Below are 24,816 nucleotides of genomic sequence, written 5' to 3'. Positions count from 1 at the left end.
GAAGAACTAAAACTATTTAAATTAAAACTAAATAAAAAACATTTGAAGCTTCGCAGGCCTATAGAAATATAAAAATAAAGCTATATAGAAATATAAAAAAAAACTGCAAAAAAATAAATGAAAGATATATAAATATACCCCCCCCAAATAAAATAATTAAAGCTATATAGAAAAAACGTTATAAAAAATGATAAATATATAAATAATGGTAAAATTACTAAAAGTTAAACAAAAACTAAATAAAAAATAATTAAAAAATATTAATATGTGTACAAATATTTAGTTAGCCTGGTTTTACTTTTTTCTGTTTTTACAAAAAGTCATTAAACTTAGTTTCTAGTTACAATTTTTATTATTAAAATGAATATTTAATTGTTAGACAGCTGAAACATACTAAATACCATACCATCCAAATATGACACAAGGCTTTGTGTCCACATCTGTTTTTATTCACAAGGAGAGTTCCAGTTAAAATACATTCTTGCCTTAAAAAAGTCTTCAAGCAACCACTCATCTTTTAAATAAAATCTGCTATATTCAGTCTATACATTTTAATGATATGCAGATATATTTATCCCTGATTATCTAATATATGCATACATTCTATTTAGATGTTTTTTGTCTTCTAATATACATGGAAAACTGGATTACTCCAACAACAGAGTTCTAACGTGTCACTTGATTAAATGCATTACATTTATATTTAACGTAAACGATTATGACAGACAAAGTGTTTTTCCACAGTTTTTATAGAGAGGTAGCTGTGGCTCTTCAATGCAGGTGATTCTGAGCGCACTTCAGTCTACTGGAGGATTTTATGATAGGGGTGAAGACTGAGGGAAGACGTGAATGTGCGGATGTCTGTTATCATGGTGGCTTTGGCGAGGACGGGTGAAGCAGGGAGGAAGATCAGCTTCGACACGTTTCCATATGAAGAAGTCTTTGTTTCTGCATCTTGAGTCTTTGAGGCAGAACAGGATTGATCATCTCCGTGTGTTTCCTTCTCTTTCTCTCCGAATCCAACCACCTGCACGGATCATAGAGTCATTTGGTAGATGTTAACATGGTCAACAGTTTCCTGTCTGATGCACCAAAAATAGTTGTAGTTTCGTTTATAACAACAATTTTCTACAGTCACAATAACCCTTTAAAAATCAAAATGCCTTTTTTTTTATATAATAGATTACAATAGAAACAAATAAATAACATACATGTATACTTAGTTTTCTACTGTTTGCGTGTCTGTGCTCCATGAAAAAAGATACCAGTTCATCTTTGGTGACCTCTTTCAGGACTTCTATCTGTTGGGTAGAGTAACAATGTGATATTCTCACAGAATAAAAATCATCTCAAATAATGCAGAATAAAGAATAGGAATAGAAATGCACTGACATTAAAATGTAGGCTTTTATATATTACTATTGATAATGTTATATCTGACAACCAATAAATGGCCAGTTTTAAAATTCTATATTACTTTGTTTAAAGGTGCCCTAGAACTTTTTTTTAAAAGATGTAATATAAGTCTAAGGTGTCCCCTGAATGAGTTTCAGCTCAAAATACCCCATAGATTTTTTTTAATTAATTTTTTTAACTGCCTATTTTGGGGCATAATTAGAAATGAGCCAATTCAGGGTGTGTAGCCCTTTAAATCTCGTGCTCCACGCCCCAAGAGCTCACGCTTGCCTTAAACAACATAAAAAAAGTTCAAACAGCTAATATAACCCTCAAAATGGATCTTTACAAAGTGTTCGTCATGCAGCATGTCTAATCGCATAAGTACAGTGTTTATTTTGATGTGTACATTGATTCTGAATGAGTTTGAGGCTTTGTTCCGTGGCTAACGGGTAATGCTACACTGTTGGAGAGATTTATAAAGAACAAAGTTGTGTTTATGAATTATACAGACTGCAAGTGTATAAAAATGAAAATAGTGACGGCTCTTGTCTCTGTGAATACAGTAAGAAACGATAGTAACTTTACCCACATTTAACAGTACATTAGCAACATGCTAACGAAACATTTAGAAAGACAATTTACAAATATCACTAAAAATATCATGTTATCATGAATCATGTCAGTTATTATCGCTCCATCTGCCATGTTTTGCTATTGTCATTGCTTGCTTATCTAGTCTGTTGATTCAGCTGTGCACATCCAGACGTTCTGCCCTTGTCTAATGCCTTTCATAATGTTGGGAACATGGGCTGGCATATGCAAATATTGGGGCGTACACCCCGACAGTTACGTAACAGTCGGTGTTATGTTGAGATTCGCCTGTTCTTCGGTGGTCGTTTAAACAAATGAGATTTATATAAGAAGGAGGAAACAATGGAGTTTGAGACTCACTGTATGTCTTTTCCATGTACTGAACTCTTGTTATTTAACTATGCCGAGGTAAATTCAATTTTTGAATCTAGGGCACCTTTAAATAAATAAAACACTGAAAACTAAAATGAGTCATTTTATTTGCTACAAAAATTAAGGCATAAATAAATAAATAAATAAATAAAGACTACCTAAAAAATAAAAATGTGGATTAAATATTTTAAATAAATGGCAAACAAAAATGATGGCGATGTGGCATAAATATATTAAATAAATAAATAAATAAACAAAAAATGGTTGTTGAGGCACAAATAAATATAATTAATTTTTTTTTTTTTTTTTTTCAGTTTTCACTTTAATTTTAGCTTAAGAAATTTTGTTATGTGTTTTTGTCATTTTTTCAATTAGTTTTTTGGGATTTTATATTTCTATATAGCTTTAATTAAATTATGTCAGTTTTAGGTGTTTTATATTTCGATATAGCTTTAATTTATTTATTTCAGTTTTTAGATTTTTTTTAGATTTTTTTTTCAGTTTTTAGTTTTAAATTTCTATACAGTTTCATTAAATTTTTTATTTTTTTTAAGTTTATGTTTTTATATTTGTATATAACATTAATTAATTTATTTATTCAGTTTTTAGGTTTTTATATTTTTATATAACTTTATACCAAATAAATAAAATAAAACATTGAAAACTAAAATCAGTCATTTTCAATGCTACAAGTGAATTTAGGTATCACATTATAATGTACAGTATGGAAAAACGATATACATTTTGAGATTTGCTAGATTACATTTATAAGTGTTATTAAATTATTAGTGTTTTTAAAGATTAACTTTAAGTGGTGGCAAAGATAAAAAAAACAAAAAACAAAAAAAAACATTATATTAAATATTATGGTAATATTTCAAGTATAAAAATTATAGTAAATATTATGGGCTGATGCGATAATCTGTAACGCTGGACAGCAACCGCTATGGTACCAATATATGCTGTACCTTTAAAGAAGAATTTAATCAATAAACAAGCATTAATAACATTATAGAACAAGAATATATGGACTGATTTCTTACTTCTTTATTGATCCTCTCAAAGACATACTGCTGCGTGACCACTTCAAACCAATTCCTGTCCACTTCGTCCCCGAGCTGCGTGTCTTCACACTCCTTCAGCTTGATCAGAGCGCTCACTTGAGTTTGAAAAGCCTCGTCCGATAAGTTAATCATCTTCTCCCCAAAGCTGACTAGAAAAGCTTCAATTTTACCTTCCACAAAGTCAGTGCTATGAGAGTACATGGCAAAAAGAAAATGTTATTGATATTCACAGAGAAACTGGTCTAGATAAACATCTAGTTTTCCACATAAACCTTGCCTGAACTTGGTCGCCTGAGTCTCGACAGTCACTGAAAAGCCAAGGACACCGGAGGTGTTTCTGCAGACGGGATACACCTGATACCTGAAGGAAGAGTCAAATAAGATCCGTTCAAGCAGAAACATTTAGACATTGAAAGACAGTCTGAAGAACGTCGCTTTATAACTGACCCTAGAGTTTCCTTTGTCCTCAGGAAATCAAAACAGGGTTCTTCCATGTGCATCTGGCAAACGCACACACACAAAAAATAAACCCAAGTGCATTTAGGTATTTAAAAAAAAAGAAAAAAGAAGAAAAAGATGGACAATAAATATACTTTCAGTTTAAGTGACAACCAAACTCACCACAAGCAGCTCCATCAGTGTATGTTCTCGCAAGTTCTTCAGTCCTGTCTGAAAAAAAACCCAAAAACAATGTCAAGCGCAAAATTTTGGTATATTCCTTATATAAAGCTATGAAAGAATTGCAAAAGATCTAAAATATAGTCACATGGACCTATACCTGATAGTATACTGTGACTTCTGAGTTAGCGTCTGCTCTGTTGAGGGACTGGACTTTACATAAGTGGTGCGTCTGTGGTAACTCCACCACTCTGAACAGGACAGGCGGTGCAGCTGGAGGAGGGTTATACTGGAGTTTGCTGTTAAACACCAGGATGTTTTATTTTTCAGTAAATAAATTAAATACATTTAAAAAGTGTTAATTAAAAAAGATATTATTCTATAAATTCTACATGTAACTAATCCAGCGGTTCTTGTTTTTTTTGCATTTCCTTTTGCACCTCATCCCCCATAATCTGATTCTTAAATATATAATTTAAAATTCTAAGATAATTTAAATGATAATAAAATATAATTTAAAATTCTAAGTAGAACCTTTTTCTAATTAAAGTGAATAAAGCAGTAATTTGTTTAATTTAGATCTTATATATTATAGTTACATTTTACTTTCAAAAAGTAACCTGATAATGTAAAGCAGATTACATGCAACACGCTACCTCAAAATTAAAAAAAACAAAACAAAAAATTAGATTGAATTAAAATAAAAGTGATTTTGTTATTTTCCTTCCAAAAAGTAACCTGATAACGTAACGAAGATTACATGTAACACGCTACCTCAAAAATATTAACAAAATTTTTTATAAAATATATAAAATTAACTTTTGTAAGTGGTATTTTTTGTAAGTAAACTGAATAAAACAAAAAGTAATTTCTATTGTTATTTTACTTCCAAAAAGTAACCTGATAATGTAACGCAGATTACATGTAACATGCTAACTCAACATTAACAAAAAATAATTTTAGAAAATGTATAAAATTAACTTCTGAAAATAGTACTTTACTTTTTGTAATTAAATTAAATTGAATAAATTAAAGTGATTTTATTTTACTTCCAAAAAGTAACCTGATGATGTAACGCACATTACATGTAACACACTACCTCAACATTATTAACAAAAAATAATTTTATAAAAAATATAAAATTAACCATTTGTAAGTAGTACTTTTTGTAATTATACTGAATAAATTAAAAAAGTGATTTCATTTTGTTATTTTATGTCTAAAAAGTAACCTGATAACGTAACGCGCATTTCATGTAACACATTACCTCAATATTATATAACATAAAACTGTTAAACTATACTCTACTTCTTCTATATTTACATTTAACAAATATAAAAAGAAGGCAACTTACTCTATGAAATACTGCAGAAATTCCTTGGATTCCTGTTTGTGCAGAAATTACACAAAAATGAGTGATTATAGAGTTAATACTTGCTCAAAATGACATAAATAGTCAATAAGACTCACAGCGCTTGTTAGGTTTCCTTGTATGAGTCCTTCTATGTACAACTCGGCCTTGAAGTGATTTGCAAAGTCCATGAGATCAGCCACACTGAGGTCCGCCATGATGGCTTCATACTTCTGCATCACAGACCAGCGATGGTGCTCCAGGATCTGCAGTCGAACATCTCTGAAACATAGAACGTCAAACTTCATCTGCATCTAATGATGCAAACAGAGATCGCTAGTGGTTTGAGATCTACGGTTACCCACTTTCCAAGTCGATCTGGCTTAATGAGGATGATGTAGTAGGTTTTCTTCAGCTGCTCAGTGAACATGCTAAACACTTCTGGAGTGGTGCTGAAGTCAGCCAGATGGTCTACGATCAGGTTCAGAAGCAACTAAAGAATTAACGAAACTGGCAGAATTAGTTTGTTCAAATGAGTTCAAAAAGAATCATAGACACTGTTCAACTCACAGGCAGTTTGTGGTTGAATCCTTTGAGTCTGATGAACAGGCCGTGGTCTCCAGGAATCAACTTATACTCCAGCTGAGCCACATCAGCATCAAATGCCGGCTCCGCCAGATTATAAGCCAGAATATTCACAAAAAGGTCGAAGAGGACCAGACTGTCAGAGGAAAAACACAATTCATTGTGTTCATGTAAAATGTGGCAGGTCTCCAAAGTTTTTTTTGCCTTTTTACAGTAGAAAGCAAACAGGAAGGGATTGGGAGAGAATTATGAATTACATTTGTTGAGGAACAACTCACTTTTTAGGAGACTCCAGTATGAATGGAGTGAGCAGCTGGAAGCGTGCGTAAGCTATCAGAAAATACAGACACAGTGACATAATTATGGATTTCACATTGGGTTTCATTGGATTTTTCATTGGGTTTCACATGATCTCATTATCAAGGTACCTTTGGGTATCTTAAACTTGTTGTCCTTTCTGAACCAAAGGCAGCCTCTCTCGTTGTCGATTATTTTGACTGGGAAATCCGTGTCAGGGCAGTCTGATGTTTTGAGGGTAAAATCCGTGGCTGTGGATGGGTAAGAACAGAGGTGAATACAGAAGTGAAAACTGCTGTAAAGAAAGGAACGAACAACCAGTGAATGGAATGGAAACTGACCTATAAACTTGTTCTCAGCTGGGAGGTGAAGGTCAGGGTTCAGCGGGAAATCTCCAGCCCAGAGGTCACGATAATCTTGTGGAATATCTGTGTAGGTATAACACTTCGTAATTATTAAGTCAAAAATGCGTGATGTATATCAGTACCATATCGGTTATCTATCTATCCGTCCAACATCCATTATCCATCCATCCATCCATCCATCCACTATCTATTTACTATATATCCATCCATCCATTCACCATTTATTCATCCATCCATCCACTATACAGTACATCCATCCATCCATCCATCCACTATACTGTACATCCACCATCCATTCATCCATTCATCCATCCATCCACCATCTATTCATCCATCCATCCATCAATCCATTCACTATACAGTACATCCATCCATCCATCCATCCATCCACTATACTGTACATCCACCATCCATTCATCCATCCAGCCACCCATCCATCCATTCATCCACCCACAATCCATTCAGCATCTATTCATCCATCCACTATACTGTACATCCACTATCCATTCATCCATCCATCTGTCCACTATACTGTACATCCACCATCCATCCATCCATCCATCCATCCATCCACTATACAGTACATCCACCATCCATTCATCCATCCATCCATCCATCCATCCATCCGCTATACTTTACATCCACATCCATCCATTCATCCATCCATTATACTGTACATCCACCATCCATCCACTATCCATCCATCCATCCGCTATACTGTACATCCACATCCATCCATCAATCCACTATGCTGTACATCCACCATCCATCCATCCATCCATCCATCCATCATACTGTACATCCACCATCCATCCACTATCTTATTTACTATTATCCATCCATCCATCCGCTATACTGTACATCCACATCCATCCATCAATCCACTATGCTGTACATCCACCATCATCCATCCATCCATCCACAATTAATTCACCATCTCTTCATCCATCCATTATACTGTACATCCATCTGTCCATCCATCCATCCATCCATCCATCCACAATTCATTCACCATCTATTCATTCATCCATCCATCCATCCATCCATCCATCCACAATTCATCCATCCATCCATCCATCCATCCATCCACTATACTGTACATCCACCATCCATCCATCCACTATCTATTCACTATATATCCATCCATCCATCCACAATTCATTCACCATCTATTCATCCATCCATCCATCCATTATAATGTCCGTCCGTCCATCCATCCATCCATCCATCAATTCTTGTAGCACTTAAAATGTTTTTTATGTTTTATTTTTTATTTAAACAAAATATAGTGAAATTGGCCATTTATCGGTTATTGGTGATAAAATTTTCTACATCAGCCAGGATTTTAATAATCTACTTCTATTATATCATATCTAACGAACATAAAAAAAAAAAATCAGTCAACTTATTTTATTCTGCATTATTTGAGATTATATTTATTTTGTGAGCATATCTTCGTGCAAGTTTATTTTTCATTGTATTATTTTTAATTTATTTCAGCCAACAGTATCTGCCAGAATTTTAAAGGTGCCCTAGAATTAAATATTGAATTTATATTGGCATAGTTGAATAACAAGAGTTCAGTACATGGAAAAGACATACACTGAGTTTCAAACTCCATTGTTTCCTCCTTCTTATATAAATCTCATTTGTTTAAAAGACCTCAGAAGAACAGGCGAATCTCAACATAACACCGACTGTCACGTAACAGTCGGGGTGTACGCCCCCAATGTTTGCATATGCCAGCCCATGATCAAGCCATTAGACAAGGGCAGAACGTCTGGAGCTGCACAGCTGAATCATCAGACTAGGTAAGCAAGCAAGAACAATAGCGAAAAATGGCAGATGGAGCAATAATAACTGACATGATCCATGATAACATGATATTTTTAGTGATATTTGTGAATTGTCTTTCTAAATGTTTCGTTAGCATGTTGCTAATGTACTGTTAAATGTGGTTAAAGTTACCATCGTTTATTACTGTATTCACGGAGACAAGAGGGCTGTCGCTATAATGCATAAACACAACTTCATTCTTTATAAATCTCTCCAACAGTGTGTAATGTTAGCTTTAGCCATGAAGCACAGCCTTAAACTCATTCAGAATCAAATGTAATACATCCAAATAAATACTATACTTACATGATCCGATGTATGCAAGCAGCATGCATGACGAACATCTTGTAAAGATCCATTTTGAGGGTTATATTAGCTGTGTAAACTGTGTTTATGCTGTTCAAGGCAAGCGCGAGCTCCGGGGGCGGGGGAGCACGAGAATTAAAGGGGCCGCAACCTATATATCGGTGCATAGTTAATGATGCCCCAAAATAGGCAGTTAAAAAAATGAATTTAAAAAAAAAAATCTATGGGGTATTTTGAGCTGAAACTTCACAGACACATTCAGGGGACACCTTAGACTTATATTACATCTTTTAAAAAGAAGTTCTAGGGCACCTTTAACAACTGGGCATCCCTAAAAATAAAGCCAAACCTTTCCCAGATCTATTGTTGAGGTTTACCTTCAACACTGTACTGCGTCCCAAACCACTTCTCCTTCAGCGGACAGAGACCATCATGTTTGGGTGACATCAGTAATATGTTGGCCGTCATTGGGGTCAAGAGTGTCAAAGGAGCTGTGATGACCTTCAACAACAGATATATCAGATTAAACATCAGAACAGTGGTCATAAAATATTTCGTATTGTAAGTTTAGTCCAAAAGACAATGCCATGCCTCTGGGTTGTATTCAATCATAAGCTGGTCTCCACACAGGAAGTCCTCTTTGGGGAAAAGTTGCATGTTCTCACAAATGTTCGCCACAAATTCAATTGTTTCCGTCTGGAACAAAAAAACATGAATATGAGAGTTGAAGGCCTGCGACTGTTCCATCTATGAATTTAGATGATTTCACTCAAGAGAATTAAGGCAAAACAGGTCACCTGCTCCTGATAGTGAAACTCATTGGCTTCAATCTTTTGGATTTCCTCATAGATCCTGAGAAATCGCATAACCACAAAAACATTGAGAATTTTTGTTTTTGTACTTAATAAAACCAAAAGGATTGAAGGACATTATCGAAACTAAAAAAAAGAAGGTTTCAATGATCTGCTGCCCACCTCTGCTGAGGTCCAATGGACTGAAGCATCTTCAGATACTGGAAGACTGTATGAATGACCTACAGCCACATATATATAATGAGATATATAGATATAATGAGGAATAAAAGGAGTCACACCACATGAAAACAACTGATGACTTAATTGAGCCAACATGAAGAGATTTTCAGACCTGGAAGAAGTTCTGGAAGCCCTCGTCGCTCAGGGTGATTGAAATGCTGAAGATGGAGTAGGTGGTGTTCTGATCGAAACCCGTCTCACTGTTTCCTGCAAACAGACCCATAGCCCAGCATCTTCAGATGCAGAGCATTTCATTTGATTCTCATTTGATTCAAACTGATTTAATGATAAAAGTATGAACAGAAAGTCTAACTCACTTCTTTCTGAGTAACGACAGTACACTTCCAGCTCCTTCATGACCAATCAGCCAGGAAATGTAATGCAGCGGTTTCACTCTACAGCCCAACATGTACAAACACAAACACTCTTTATTGCCATAAGGCTAATGCGAACTTGTACCATTGTGTCATGTTGTCTTGGTTAAGAAGCCTGCCTGGTGGCCACCAGAATCTCATGCTAGTCTCTTAAGCATACGTCACTGTCTTGGCCTCAGCAGGGTAAGACACTTTTACATGGTGGATAGATTTTGACAGCTGTCAGGATGTGTTACTGACCTGTAATGTGTTCCCTGGGGTGGAAGAGCCCAGCTGATGGTGAGTGCATGAATCTTTCTCACTGGCACCACTGTAAATGCCACATATAGTTAAGCTTCCAAATGCTCATTTCAATTCACCAACGAATCATAAATAATGATATTCAGTATGTTGTTTAATAGTTCAATAGCATAAAATTAAACCTGATTAAAATAAATTCTGTTTAATTTTCCTATTTAAATACAATTTATATAAATATATTATTATATTTAAAAGTAATTGTATTAAAAAATAGTTCTTAATATTTAATTTAGTTTTAGAAATTATATTTATAAAACTGTAATATAATAATAAAATAATATAACAATAATACAATATAATATTTAATACTTATAATAATATATTATATATAATTTTATAATAATATAACAATAATTCTTATACTTAATTTACTTATAAATATTTGTTAAAAAAAATCAAAATGTAATAAAAATTAAGATAATTTATATTTAAATTATGTACTAAGTGCATTCAAATATGCATTTATTATATTTCACTTCTTAAGGTTATTAAAATAACAAAAAAAACAAAACAAAACAAAAATAATTTATAAATAAAATGTAATTTTATTTTCAAATATACCTTTGATAAGATCATTAAATATATATATATATATATATATATATATATATATATATATATATATATAAATAATTTATTTTTTTTTTTTTTTTTTTATTTATATCAATATGCTTTCACTACTACTACAACAACTACTACAACTTATAATAATAACAATAATAATAAAATAAACATAAAACTAACAACAACAATACCGGTAATTTATTTTGATTTTTTTTTTTTTTTAAAACAACAACTAATAATAACAAAAACTTTTACTTTATCAGATTTATTAAATCTTTTTTAATAACAATAATATATTATAATACATTTCTAAATCATTATTATTGTCATATTATTTATTAATATAGATTGATAATATTAATAAAAACTATTTATTTATTTAAAATAATATATATTATTACATTAAACTGAAAGCCAACACTACCTCGGTAAAGCTTGTTGAAATTTGGGGTATCAAATGGATCCTGAAGGTCTGAAAAATCCGCCCGTGGCTGGCCACTGTGGGAAAATAATGAAAATAATGACATTAAAGGGATAGTTCACCCAAACATGAAAATATTATGTTTATCTGCTTACCCCCAGTGCATCCAAGACGTAGGTGACTTTTTTTCTTCAGTAGAACACAAATGATGATTTTTAACTGCAACCGTTGCCGTCTGTCAGTCAAATAATGGGAGTGAATGGGAACTCGAACAATAAGAGTCGAAAAAACTTGCATAGACAAATCCAAATGAAACCCTGCGGCTCGTGACGACACATTGATGTCCTAAGACACGAAACGATCGGTTTGTGCAAGAAACCGAACAGTATTTATATAATTTTTTACCTCTAAAACACCACTATGTCCAAGTAAGGTCTGATCGCGCTCTGACAACGGCAGTGATGTCTAGCACTCATTGAAGTATATGCGCGAGACATCACTGCCGCTGTCATTTGTGTTCTACTGAAGAAACAAAGTCACCAACATCTTGGATGCGCTGGGGGTAAGCAGATAAACATCAAATTTTCATTTTTGGGTGAACTATCCCTTTAAAATAAATCCTGGGTGACATAAATGCCAAGAAATTTGACTGTTTAGTGTACGTACTTGTTTGGGATCTTAATAAAGATCTCTCGTACCCATTCTTCCAGGGTATCAAGTGTCTCTATGAGGATAAAATGTCCAAAATTAGACTCGTGATTTGAATATGAGGTTGGTACTGTTTATTAAATTAGAGACAAAAGATGTATTCTAATTACCTCTGGACTGAACAGCAAGTGTCATGTAATGGGCAGAGTAATATCTCCTCCAGAACTCTCTCAGACGCTCATAAGTGTTGATATTATTCTCTCTGGGTTCGTTTTTCAGTGTTTGAGCATTTCCTGGTGAAAGATCAAGGGATGAACAAATATTATGACCATCATTTTCTTGTTTGGCATAATCTCAGAACATTATGAACATGTGACTGACCCCAGAAGAACTTGCTCATCGGATGACTGGCTTTTGCTAGACTTCCAAACAGCATCTCTTTGCGGGTAGAGTCTAAAGGTTGGGCCATCTGGTACTCTGTTGACAGGTTAAAGAGAATTTAGGTACATTACGTTCATTAACTGTAACTAGCTTTGACAGCGCAGTTTTTGTGATGTGTTTTTACTGACCGCTGTCTACGGCCTCCACCTCCCTGTCAACTGCATCAGGAATCATCAGGGGGCAGATGAAAAACTGTGCCCACCTATGGACAAATAATGCAAGTGCAGATTTTTAAAGGGGCAGTTCACCCTAATGTGATTGATAATTGAATATTTAGCTCACCGATCCAGAGCTTCTTTGAAGTATTTCTTCTGAACATCAAATTGGAAGATGGTCCTCTCGCAGTCCGTGGAGGCGTTGTCACTTCCTCCGTGTTTTTTTAGGAAAGCATCAAAGCCATTTTCATCCGGGTACTTCTCACTGCCCATGAAGACCACTGGAAAAATAAATAATGTGAATAAAAAGAAAATAAAAAGGTAAAAATAAAATAAATGAATCTTGCTGTCAATCACCGCACTGTGTTCGAGGAAATGGGCGAGACCAGGTAGATCCGCAGGGTCACTGAAGCTTCCCACGCTGATACAGAGCGCAGCTGCGGACTGAGAGAAGATATAAGATATTTTGTATTATATATTGAAAAATAACTGTAAAAAACTGACAGTCACCTGCTTCTCTGAACGGCAATTCTTCTTCCTCCCTTCACTGCATTTATTCATGTCATTTCCGTCTTCATCAGCACCCTCAGTGTCACCATTCTCTTCCTCACTGGGATCTTCCTGTTCTTCATCAGCCAGCTCTTTGCTACTCTCTGATTGGGTGAGGTCTGATATGAGCAGTGCTTTGAGTCCATTCCTCAACTCAATGTACCTGGAAAAGGTTTAATTACTTCTTGTCAGAAAAGAAAAAGCATCCAAAAATAAATATGTGTGAATTAGAAAGCATTCATTTATTATTAAAATAATAAAATAAAAAAAGTTTTTTTTAAATACACTTTATTTCCAAAAATACATTTGATAATATAAAACATAAATGAAATTAGAACTAATTATAACAAAATAATAATTTACTTTTAATTTCACTTAATACATTTTAATAATAATTTAATATTTATCATTTTATTTTCAATATAAATTTTAAAAAAATGAATCAAACTAATAAAATAATAATTTACTTTATAACATTTAATTGATGTTAATAATTTTTTATTAATAATAAAAAGGTAAAAATAAAATGACAAAAAAATAATTTCATAATTTTATTTTTAAATGTACACTAGATAATCTAATTTCATATAAATAAAATAAAAAGTAATAAAATAATTATTTACAAAATTAATTTTATGTTATATTCTTTAAATATAAATATTAATAATATTTTACTCATATTATCAAATTATTAATATTATTGAATTATTAAATTAATAATAATATCAATAATCATTTTATTTTTTTAAATATATATTTGATAATATAATTAAATATAAATGAAATAATACAAACTAATATAAAAAATAAACATTTACATTATAAAATGTATTCAAATATGGTTTAAATATGATTTATTATTATTATTATTATTATTATTATGTATATGTGAACAAAAACAACATATTTACTAAATCTATTATCATAATTATTATGATTTATTATTATTTGATTGTTGTTATTAATAAATATTATTATTATATATATATATATATATATATATATATATATATATATATATTTTTGGGGGGAATAATAATAATAATAATAATAATTAATAATAATTAATAATAACAATAATACATAGGCCTATATAAAATCATATATAATTGTTGCTGTTGTTATTATAATGCCATTTTTATGACAGAGCATAAAATGCCTTGTTACCTGTATTTTTTCGGGTCGCTTGGTGATTTGATTATTAACGGGTCACTTTGATCAGCCTCTCCGACTCCGTCAGATCCAGGCTGGGAGACTCGTGGTTCCGTTGGAGCTGGCCGAGGTTCCCCAGTCTCTGGAGCGGACACTTCACAGGCAGAGCCACTGGAAGTTTTAGCCTTATTCGTTTGGGGCATTTTGACTCAAACACTCTGCGTATAACAAACCAAACATTAGTGTTCAAGCGCTGACGTACACTAGATTTAACATGATTGACAGCTGTCACCAATACACTTTACGTCCTCTGTATTAAAACTCCAGCAGCTACTAATCCATTCCAGGACTTGCGATAAGACGACAAAACCACACACACACACTTTTTAATAATTAAACTTCTGCATACAATTAAATAACATACCTTCCTTTCTGTTGATGAATGAATTACGGATGTTACGCCGTTAACGCTCATGTTGAGCAATGAGCACATCTAATACACTGAAATCTCATTGGCTGATATACCGTGGGATATAAAACAAGAGCCAATGTGATTGGTCGAGCCAACCGGCGCTGTGACAAGTGGAATATATGAACAGGTTGATCTGGTTCTCATTTAACCCTACAGATCAGAGCTGTTATTGTTAACTAAAACTAAAACTTAACCTAAAAATAATTTTCGGTAATAGAAATAAAGCGGCAATTTAAAATAAAAGAATTAAAAATTAAAAATACTAAAATTGAAACGGAAATAAAAAAATAATATAAATAAAAAATAAAAATGACAAAAGCACATAACAAAATTATTAAAATAAAATAAAATGAAACTATAAAAAATGCAATGCAGTTCAATATTAATAATACTACATTAGTATATAAATAATAGCAAACTAAAATAACACTGCTACAAATGGACAAATATTTGTTGTTTAATATAAGACCATGAATTAAGGTTGTTTCATTTTTTAACACTGAACTTCATGTATGTGAAGAATAAGGATAATTAAAGTTTTTCTTTTGTTAATTTTGAGTAAATATAGTTTCCAATATGTTTTCATTTCACTTCAGCAATTTTTGTTTGCTATCATATATAGTCTATTTGGTATAGTATCCTCATTATACTGAACATCAGCATTAATGACAGACACGTACATACATATTAGCATTATTATATGTGATTTGTGCTTTTATTGTTACAAATTGCATCTAAAAGTAACATTCACAACTGTACAATCACTGTACGCCCCAGTGCAAATTGTCTACAAATCAAAATACACTGACAGCATAGGTACAACTATATATTCCAGCAGCATAAAAATAAATATCTACTCAGGAAACAAAAAAGTAGCCTATAACATCTGAATTAAAAATATTTCATTTAGAATAATTTCGACTATAGTTACATAAAACACTCATACGTCACTTGATAAAAAACAAGGTAGATTATACATACACGAACCCACAAGGATTTGCTACAAGTTTCTGAAATATAAACACATCCTGGCACGAGTTCACAATAAATCTCGACTTTCTGCTTGAGGATTTGAGCGAAGAAGAAGAATATCTTTCGTAACAAACCGAATGTCGCCTGACTAATGTGCTGATTGTGTTCAGTCTATTATTACTCACAACTGTTACATGTGGTTTCTGACAATACTAAGCTTAACATGAATTTAATGTCATATTTTTGTGCAAGACATGAATTTTATTTTGCGCTTCTAATCATGAATTTACTAAACGTCACATTTTTTTCTCTCAACATGAAGATAGCTTAAACAAGTGCTTATATTCTCAAAACACGTACTGTGCCAGCAGTTAATAGATGGAGTCCAAAATACAATGTGCATCTGCTTCTGATCCAATCAGATCAGAGCATTGAAACCACCCTGAAAACTCAATTTTGCATAATGGCCATTTTGCAAAAGTCTGAGTTTATTTGTGTGCCTTTTAACAGATTATCCACCATTTTACCTCCATTAAAGTACTACACTAAATATACAGTATAATTCATAAGATTAGCGAGATTGTGCCACAACAGAGTGTGTTTTAAATCTAGTTTTGGCAGTGAACACTGAAGTTCTGAGAGCCAAGTAGTAGTTTTGTGCTTTGATCTAGTCCCTGCGTTAAGTTTCCTATGGACTGATTAGGTTAGAAGTGTACAATTATTACTGAACTACTTCACGTATTTGACAGCTACAAACGAACAGGGGTGCATTTCCCAAAAGCAATCGTTAGCTAACTATAGTCACAAGTTCCTTCGTTACCAACATAGTTCAACGATTCAGTGTTTCGTGAAACCATAGTTTCAATGAACATAATCTCCAGAGTTAAATCAACTCTGCTCAGAGTACATATGGCCCCTCTCTGAATAGTGTTAAAATAACACCGAAGCAGAGTTAAAGTTAATGAGATAATTAAGCAATGAATTAAGTGATGATTGTGCATTAGTGATGAACACCTGCTGTTAACAAGCAGAATCACTGAAGAAAAGAGAAACACAAGAACTACAACTGACTTCAGTCACAGCCTTATTAATTTAACTTATCTATTTAGAGAGGGACCATATGTACTCTGAGCAGAGTTGATTTAACTCTGGGGATTTTACTGGGTACGTAAACAGCGTCGCAACCTTGTGAGGTTATAACCACAGCTCTCGACCTGTGGTTTGAAGCATAGTTTATTGTTAGTGTGAAATTTAAATGCATGTACATTTTATTCTATGTATTTTAGCACTGTTTTAGAAGAGTATGAATCAAACAAAAAAAAGTAAAATGAAGATAACAAAAATGTAAGTATTCATTTAGCATCTCTGAGATCAATAACATTGTGGGAAAGTTCCTGACTGAATAAAAACTGCATGTTAATGTGATTTAAAAAAAATTTATCTTACATCAAAAGCGATCTTGAATCAATTAATTAGCAGAGGTTATTTCTCCACAACCTGTGTAAGGTCTTTAACATATTTCCTATATTGTTGACCCAACGTGGTTCAAACAACAAAAGTGCGAACATGTTGCAATGATTTCGGGAAACAGTTGTGACTAACTAGTTAATTTCTCCAACGATGCTTCATACTATGGAGGTTAAGCAGTGAGTGACGTTGTTGCACAGGAAACGCACCCCAGGTCGGTTCCGATCGGCATAAAACAGAACGTTAAACCAAACAACATCGGAGCCGCTGCTGATAGGTTGGCATATAAGTAGAGACCGAAATCAGCAGCAATTCTGAGGTAGCTGGGGCGGCTTATCGGTTAGCCGGGTGGTTTTGGCACCGGTGACTATGGATGGATCCGTATCGACTCTCTCAGACATCTTCACGCAGATTATGTCGACTAAGCGCTCAAATACTTGTCTGACGTTGATGTTCTCCTTGGCACTGGCTTCGTAGTACTCAAATCCTGTGAGAAAGAATCAAAATACAAAAAATTTGATCAAATCCCAATGAATCAGGTTATAGGGGTCCTATTACGCTTTATTTTTCATTTTCAACTTTCTTTAGTGTGTAATGTTACTCTTTGAGCATGAAAAGGTCAGCAAAGTTACAAAGCACAAGTCACTCCAGCGGTAGTTATTCTCTATATCAGTGCACACTGTTTCTGAACTCCCTGAAACAACTCGATTGTTTGAGTTTTCTTCAGGGAACAAACATGTCACAGTATTCCTCATTTAAATAATTCCTGCACAAGGCATATGCAAAATTAAGGGGGCAAGGACTGTGTTGAAACTTGAGGTTAAGGTAAGGGGCATGACATTTCCCCAAACACGCTCAAAGTAGTTGACCAATCACAACACACTGGTCCAGGTGACCAATCAGAACACACTGTGCTTTTCGGAAGGAGGGACAGGAACTAAACAGAGCGTTACTGACAGACTGGGAAAAGAGGTGCTGCAACAATGTAAAATATGTGAAAAATAATGTTTTTTGGAACATTCCAGCATGAAAACCTATATTCTAGCAGACCCAACCCGATCTCACAGCAATTTGTACATATTTTACGAGGTGGCTAATTTGTACAACCTTTTTTGCTAAATCGTACGTATTTTACGAGTTGCCAAATTCGTATGAATTCGTACGAATGACCTACCCTTAACCCTGCCCCTAAACCTACCCGTCACTAGGGCTTAGACAAATCATATGAATTTGTGAGGTTGTACAAATTTGTACGAATAAGTACGAATAAGCCACCTTGTAAAATACGTACGAATTGGTCCTGAGATAGCATTGGTAGACCCCAAAATCAAAATCAAGATTTGAAAAAGGGGATAATAGGTCCCCTTAAAAAATTGGGCACATAACTTACCTAACTGGTCGGCCAAGTGTTTCCCCTTCTCCAAAGGCACCACCCTCTCCTCATCCATGTCACATTTGTTCCCCACTAATATCACCTGAGCATTATCCCATGAATAGGTCTTAATCTGTGTTGCCCTAAAAGGAAACATTATGGCAACTTTATTAGTGCATTATGGACAAGACCTTAGGATTCAGGAATAAAACTGCTCACCAGTCCTGCACTGCATTAAAGGACTCTTCATTTGTGATGTCGTACATAAGTATGAAGCCCATGGCTCCTCTGTAGTAAGCTGTAGTAATAGTTCTATACCGCTCCTGTCCAGCTGTATCCTATAGACAACACAGAAAATCAGTTAGGAATATCATGACATGCTTTGGAAAAAACCACATAGATTTAACGCCATTAACTGTAAAGATAACTATAACAATATTAGCATTTACACCAATGGTATTGTCGTCGCTTTCTAACTTTAAGGTTGAACCACTGTATTCACGTTGACTATTTTAATGATGTCTTTGCTACCTTTCTGGATATCAGAAGGTACAATGTTGAAGCTGCCTATGCGTGGTTAAGAAACCCTCGGATTTCATCAAATATGTCTTAATTCGTGTTCCTTAGGTCTTGCGGGTTTGAGACAACATGAGAGTGAGTACTGTACTTCATGACAGAAATTTCATTTTGGGTGAACTAACCCCTTAACCTTGCTTTCTGTAATACCACAATGGTTATTTGTTAGCACACAACAAGCTACAAATTGAGCTTGAACACATTCCCTCTTTTCCCCATTAGTTCCCATCATCTCTAAATTTTCCCTGTTTTTTTTTTTTTTTTTTTGCTAGCGTAGATTTATTTTTACATAAAAATAAAGAAAAATGCTATGAACCTATAATTTTATAAATATAAAATATAATAAGTATAAAATTATATACTAATTTATTTTTCATTCCTTCCAATTATTTTCATTATTTTTCATTTATTCAGAAAAATGTAAAAATTAATACAATTATCTTATTATAAACCTCTATTTATTATTTTTATTCTTTTTAAATTGTATTTAATCTAAATTAAACAATACAAAAGTACTAACCTTTGTTTTTTTATATATAATTTTTTATCCATTTATTAATTTTAAAAATGTAAAAATAACTAAAAAAATGTATACATACAAATATATACTGTATATATAAATGGTAAGTTAATCTTAATTTATAATTTTATTCAATTATTATTTTTAGTTTCCAATTCTGAGATGCAATATGGTGGCACTATTATTTATAACAGTGTGGCATATCATGACCTTCAATTCTCCATGAATGCAATAGATACCAAACATGTGGAGGACAAACTAAATGAAAGGTTTAGTGAAACGTTGTAATTTCTCTATTTCAGGCCCATGATTATTTAAAGCCCATTTTGTTTTGTGTCACTTGGCGGCAGTTTCCCTGCAGCTGTTTTGAATGAGAGCCTATTTTTAAACACCTTGAGATCAATACGCCCAGATTATGAATTATCACAAATTGTGGCTGTGTCATACTTGTCACTCCGGCACTCGTGTGCTTTCAAACTCTCTGCCCGCCCCCCTTACCCTCAGGGGCCGCTTTAATTGGCTATGAGGATCTCTCTCTGCCAGGGAGCAGTATGGAGTGCTGCTTCCATGACAACCAGCATCGATGATGCATATGGGGGGGGGGAAAAGAAGGCGCTTGCTTTCTTTTCCTCCAGAAAAAGATGGCTCTCAATCACAGGCTGGTGGAAGGTGAATGTGGAAGGAAGAGGATGTGCTATTCACATAATACAGCTGGATGCAGTTTGAGTTTAATGATGTCAGCCAATCATATTAGAACAACAAACAATCTGGGTCTAAAAATATCATCATTTTCATTCACATATTGCATGATTCATGAATTATTAGGGATTCAATTATAAACCTGCTCCAGCACTCACCCATATCTGGAGCTTCACTCTCTTGTCGTTCCTGTAAACTGTCTTCACCTTAAAGTCGATGCCGACTGTGCTGACAAAAGAGTTACTAAAGGAGTCATCTGCATATCTGAATAAAAAGCTGGTTTTTCCTACACTGCTATTGCCAATGATCAGGAGTTTGAACATGTAGTCAAAGTTCTGATCAGATCCATCTCTCTGCCCAAAGCGCTGGTCTGCTTTTGCCATCTGTGAACACGGACAAGAGTATAAATACAGGTTTAATGTTAGACAAGAATAGACTGCTATCAGCCCTGTTAATGAGATGCAGTGGCATCTACTATAAATAAAATAAATATATGAAAATTGTAGGCTAATTAATGTAATGACATTTAATAAATAAATACATTTTAATAAGCACAATGTAATATAGGCTATATATATAGGCCTATACACATACACACACACACACATATATATATATATATATATATATATATATATATATATATATATATATATATATATATATATATATGTGTGTCTGTGTGTGTGTGTGTGTGTGTGTGTGTGTGCGTGTGTTAAAAAACAGGAACACCAGCTGTATGTGTGGTCTATGTATCATCAAACCAAGTCTTGAATGATGCATATAGCAATGCATAATTTTCATCTCGTTTTACAGTGTCTTGTTTGGCAAGAACATAGTTAAAGCATCACAGAGTCAACATAACAGGTCCAAATACAAGTGATAATTTTCAGCTTTAGCCATTCACAAGCATAAATATCATTGCATAATCAGAGAACGCTGTTTTGACCACGTACTGTAAACACACGAGCTCATTCACAATTTTCATTGAGACAATAACGACATCTTGACAGACGACATTCACCGACAAACATCCATAAATGACAAGCACCCGTTAATTAATGGCATATGATGGAGATGCTCACCTCGGATGTAAGCGCAGCTCTCGTCTGGTACTGTTCTAGGTGGGCGTTTATGGACGCTGCAGCACCTGACGACGCGTGTTCACTTACTCGAGTGTTAACGCGCCCAAAACGCCTGCTTTACGCGCGTATTAACGCGTATAATAGCGAATGGCAGCGGTTTTTATGGATATGTATTTTCGGGTTTATTTGAAAGCGCGCTGTGTACAGTAGGGTGGGGCACATTTAACCGGCGTTTACAACGCTGTCGGTCTAATTCAGCGCTGAATGTAGGCTAAACGATTGAAATCAGCTTTTAATGTCACCACATTAGACAGAAAATTATAAAACTCGGCAACAACAACAAAATGAAATAAACTATAAGCAACCTTTTCACAAAAAGTTTTAAATTATAAAATACTATAAAATACTATTTTTTTTTTTTTTTTTTTTTTTTTTTTAGTTTTCGTGGAATTTCGCGCGACTTATTTTGCGAAGTTTGAGAATTCTTTCGCCCTCACGTAAAATTCCCGATCGTGTGAATGAGTGGATTCTACCTGGCTGCGAAAAAACTACGGAAGTTTTTTCCTAACAACATTAAAATTAAAATGCTTAAAAAGATCAAATAATAAACAAACTAACACTGCAAATGATAAAACAAATTCAGATGAGGCATGTCAATCAAGTGGCGTGTGGGCGGAGTTTTGAGGAGGAAGAGGAGACTTTCTTGTGTGCAGTTTGAGTAACTGCCACACTTTAGTAAAAAATATGATTCTGTAAATCATAATAATGAGAAATTTTCTCGTAATTATGTCCTTTTCTCATAATAATGACTTAGTTTATCATAATAATTAGAAACTTTCTCGTATTACTTTAAAGCATGCGGAACAGAAGGGAGTGGAACGCTAGCGACATCCGCTGGTCAAAACCGTGTAAAAGGCGTGAACACAGTAGGCATGGCACGTTCTGCTAAACAGTAGTTTTCGTTAAAGTCAGTGTAATATACAAAGTGTAATCTATAATCTATCTATCAATAAATAACATTAATGATAAATGAACAGTAGGCCTACAAGAACAGAGAATTGTCCGTCTGCACTTTTTTCACTCCTCCCCTAACTGCAGCCGCCTACTCTCCCTTAGCCTACATTTCAGGCGAGGCTAGGCGCATCTCAAACAAGCCTTCTTTCTCCAGACGCGCGTCACATGAGCGTGTCCACTGGCGCGGAGCAGAGCGAGCGTTTTTAATTCATTCCAGTCATTCTATGCAATTTTAGGGCTAGGGGAGAGCGGTGCACAACCTAACGCTTTTTGACTTTCTCAGTTTGTGTAAATCTTCTTAGGGTTCAGAGAATTTCTTTTGTTCGACATTAATTTCACACATGTCTGGTACAAATATGTGGCTTTGTTTCTTTAATACAGTGTATACTTTTTTCTTTATTTACCCCGAAAAAAGGGAAGTGAAATGCCCCATAGTGTCAGGGTTCTGTCACTTCTGTCTAGTTTATTTCTTAGTTTTGTGACAGAGCTCTGACACTCTCGTTTTTGTCCTGTCTTTGTGTGAGCGTACGGTCTTGAGTGTTCTCGAGCCGTGCACTCTCTTGTCTGCGTCTCTTGTTGGGAGCGTGCCGTTCGGATCCCGGCACTCGTGTCTAGTTAAGTTTCGGTTTTGTGTCGGGATTTGGACACTCACGCCCCATGTCCTGTCTTTATTGTGAGCGCACGTTTGAGTGTACTTCCACTTGCCGTGCACTCTTGTCTCGTGTTTTGTGAGCGCCTGGTTAGTTCTTATTGGCCAGGCGCTCTTGTGTTGTGTTCTGTGTGAACATGCAGTCTGTTTTGTGTGAACACGCAGCTTATGAGTTTTCATTGTTGCGTGTTCATGTGTCGTTTTGTGTAAGCACATGGCTTGTGATTTGTCTTAATTGGCCATGTGCTTGTGTTTTTATGTTTGATGTGAGCACATGGCTTGTCATGCCTTTCTTTGTGCCATGTGCTCTCATGTCTATTGTCTTGACCCCGCCCATCTTGTTACCTCATTATTGGTTGATTTGCCCCATCTGTCCTCCCTCCTTACCTGCCTTGTTTGCTGTCCTATTTATTCTCCTTGTGTTTGCAGTCCTGTGCTGGATTGTTGTCGTATATTCCCTTGTGTAGTCAAGTCAAAGTCAAAAGTCAAGTCAAAAGTCAAAAGTCAAAAGTCAAGTCAAGTCAAGTCAAGTCAAGTCAAGTCAAGTCATCCCCGTCACTCGGCAGAAGGATGGGCATCTTCCTTTTTCCATCTCCTGGCCCTTCCACTCAGCAGATGGTGAATCAGCGCAGCAAGCTTCTTTCTCTTTGGCAAAGGGGGAGCCAGCGTGAAGGAGTTTGCTCACCTGTTCATGTTCACAGCGGAGGGGCTCAACATCAGCGACTCAAGGACATTTTTAACAGCAGCCTTAATGAGCCCGTCAGTGCCTGGGAGATGGGAATGCTGGGGATTTTGTCTTTCTGGAAGTTTGTGGGGTTTGTATACAACCGTGGAGAGGAGGGTGGCCTTCCCCCTCTTGGTCCACCTCCCATTCCCCTCACAAGCTGCCAAGTCCCCAGTCCTCTGATGACCCCTTTGGGGAGAGGGAGGAGGAAGAACAGGTCAGCCTCATCTGCCACCTGCCCAGAGGTGGCTGAACCCACTGCAGCCCTTCCAGTGATGGCTATGACCGCTGCAGTCTCCCCTGAGGTGACCAAGGATGCTGCAGCACCCCCAGAGGTGACCAAGGAAGCTGCATCGCCCACAGAGGAGGTAGGCACAGTGCCACCGCCTCGCCCACATAAACGGAGGAAGAAGTCTTCCTCCATCCCTCAAGGCCCGGAGGCCACCCCAGAGCCCACTGTAGGCCGGGAGGCCTATCCTGAGCCCAATGTAGGCCCGGAGGCCACCCCAGTGGCCGTTCTTGCGCCACCCAGGCTTCTTGCCCTGCCAGTACTGCCCTTGATGCCTGTCGAGCGGGCTCCACCCATTCCTCCAACGCCGCCCTGGCCTTCAGCCAGGACACCAGATCTGCTGGAGCCCGCCTGGGTCACTCCTCCAGTGGTCTTGAGTGTTCTCAAGCCGTGTGCTCTCTCGTCTGTGTCTCTTGGTTCATGTTGGGAGTGTGGCGTTTGGATCCCGGCACTCATGTCTTGTTCAGTTTCGGTTTTGTGTCGGATTCTGGCACTCACGCCCCATGTCCTGTCTTTATTGTGAGCGCACGTTTGAGTGTACTTCCACTTGCCGTTC

At 35.3% G+C, this 24,816-nt stretch overlaps 2 protein-coding genes across 2 annotated transcripts; both read right to left on the bottom strand.

Annotated features, from left to right (window-relative positions):
• Positions 1-333: 333 nt before the first annotated feature.
• nrd1b (nardilysin b (N-arginine dibasic convertase)) lies at positions 334-15,001 on the bottom strand. The gene is made up of 31 exons (XM_048164832.1): positions 14,846-15,001; positions 14,437-14,639; positions 13,231-13,432; positions 13,083-13,164; positions 12,848-13,001; positions 12,694-12,767; positions 12,506-12,601; positions 12,295-12,417; positions 12,143-12,200; positions 11,480-11,553; positions 10,432-10,501; positions 10,135-10,212; positions 9,930-10,050; positions 9,758-9,816; positions 9,581-9,635; positions 9,375-9,479; positions 9,161-9,284; positions 6,618-6,704; positions 6,408-6,527; positions 6,258-6,309; positions 5,965-6,115; positions 5,760-5,887; positions 5,514-5,676; positions 5,398-5,429; positions 4,204-4,342; positions 4,047-4,094; positions 3,873-3,925; positions 3,703-3,786; positions 3,405-3,612; positions 1,212-1,301; positions 334-1,027 (listed from the first exon to the last, which is right to left on the bottom strand). Exons 2-31 carry the CDS (start codon positions 14,622-14,624, stop codon positions 803-805), a joined length of 3,243 nt encoding a protein of 1,080 aa, XP_048020789.1. The 5' UTR covers positions 14,625-14,639; positions 14,846-15,001; the 3' UTR covers positions 334-802.
• A 1,908-nt stretch (positions 15,002-16,909) lies between these two features.
• Positions 16,910-21,834, bottom strand: rab3b (RAB3B, member RAS oncogene family). The gene is made up of 5 exons (XM_048164823.1): positions 21,585-21,834; positions 20,658-20,882; positions 18,924-19,042; positions 18,723-18,847; positions 16,910-17,819 (listed from the first exon to the last, which is right to left on the bottom strand). The coding sequence occupies exons 2-5, from the start codon at positions 20,880-20,882 to the stop codon at positions 17,635-17,637; spliced, it is 654 nt and encodes a 217-aa protein (XP_048020780.1). The 5' UTR covers positions 21,585-21,834; the 3' UTR covers positions 16,910-17,634.
• Positions 21,835-24,816: the final 2,982 nt, after the last annotated feature.

Source organism: Megalobrama amblycephala, linkage group LG2, assembly GCF_018812025.1.
Source record: "Megalobrama amblycephala isolate DHTTF-2021 linkage group LG2, ASM1881202v1, whole genome shotgun sequence".
NCBI classification, from domain to species: domain Eukaryota; kingdom Metazoa; phylum Chordata; class Actinopteri; order Cypriniformes; family Xenocyprididae; genus Megalobrama; species Megalobrama amblycephala.
The sequence above is the reverse complement of the archived record's forward strand: the minus strand, read 5'-3'. Positions and strand labels throughout refer to the sequence as shown.

Excerpts from the sequence above, each read along its gene's own strand:
- nrd1b (XM_048164832.1), bottom strand. The coding sequence starts at position 14,624 with ATGCCCCAAACGAATAAGGCTAAAACTTCCAGTGGCTCTGCCTGTGAA. Across the intron at positions 13,002-13,082 it reads CGCCCATTTCCTCGAACACA|TGGTCTTCATGGGCAGTGAG; the intron begins GTGCGGTGATTG and ends TTATTTTTCCAG. Across the intron at positions 1,302-3,404 it reads TTGAGAGGATCAATAAAGAA|ATAGAAGTCCTGAAAGAGGT; the intron begins GTAAGAAATCAG and ends TCTACCCAACAG.
- rab3b (XM_048164823.1), bottom strand. The coding sequence starts at position 20,882 with ATGGCAAAAGCAGACCAGCGCTTTGGGCAGAGAGATGGATCTGATCAG. Across the intron at positions 19,043-20,657 it reads GAGTGAAGCTCCAGATATGG|GATACAGCTGGACAGGAGCG; the intron begins GTGAGTGCTGGA and ends TGTTGTCTATAG. Across the intron at positions 18,848-18,923 it reads TTTAATGCAGTGCAGGACTG|GGCAACACAGATTAAGACCT; the intron begins GTGAGCAGTTTT and ends GTTTCCTTTTAG.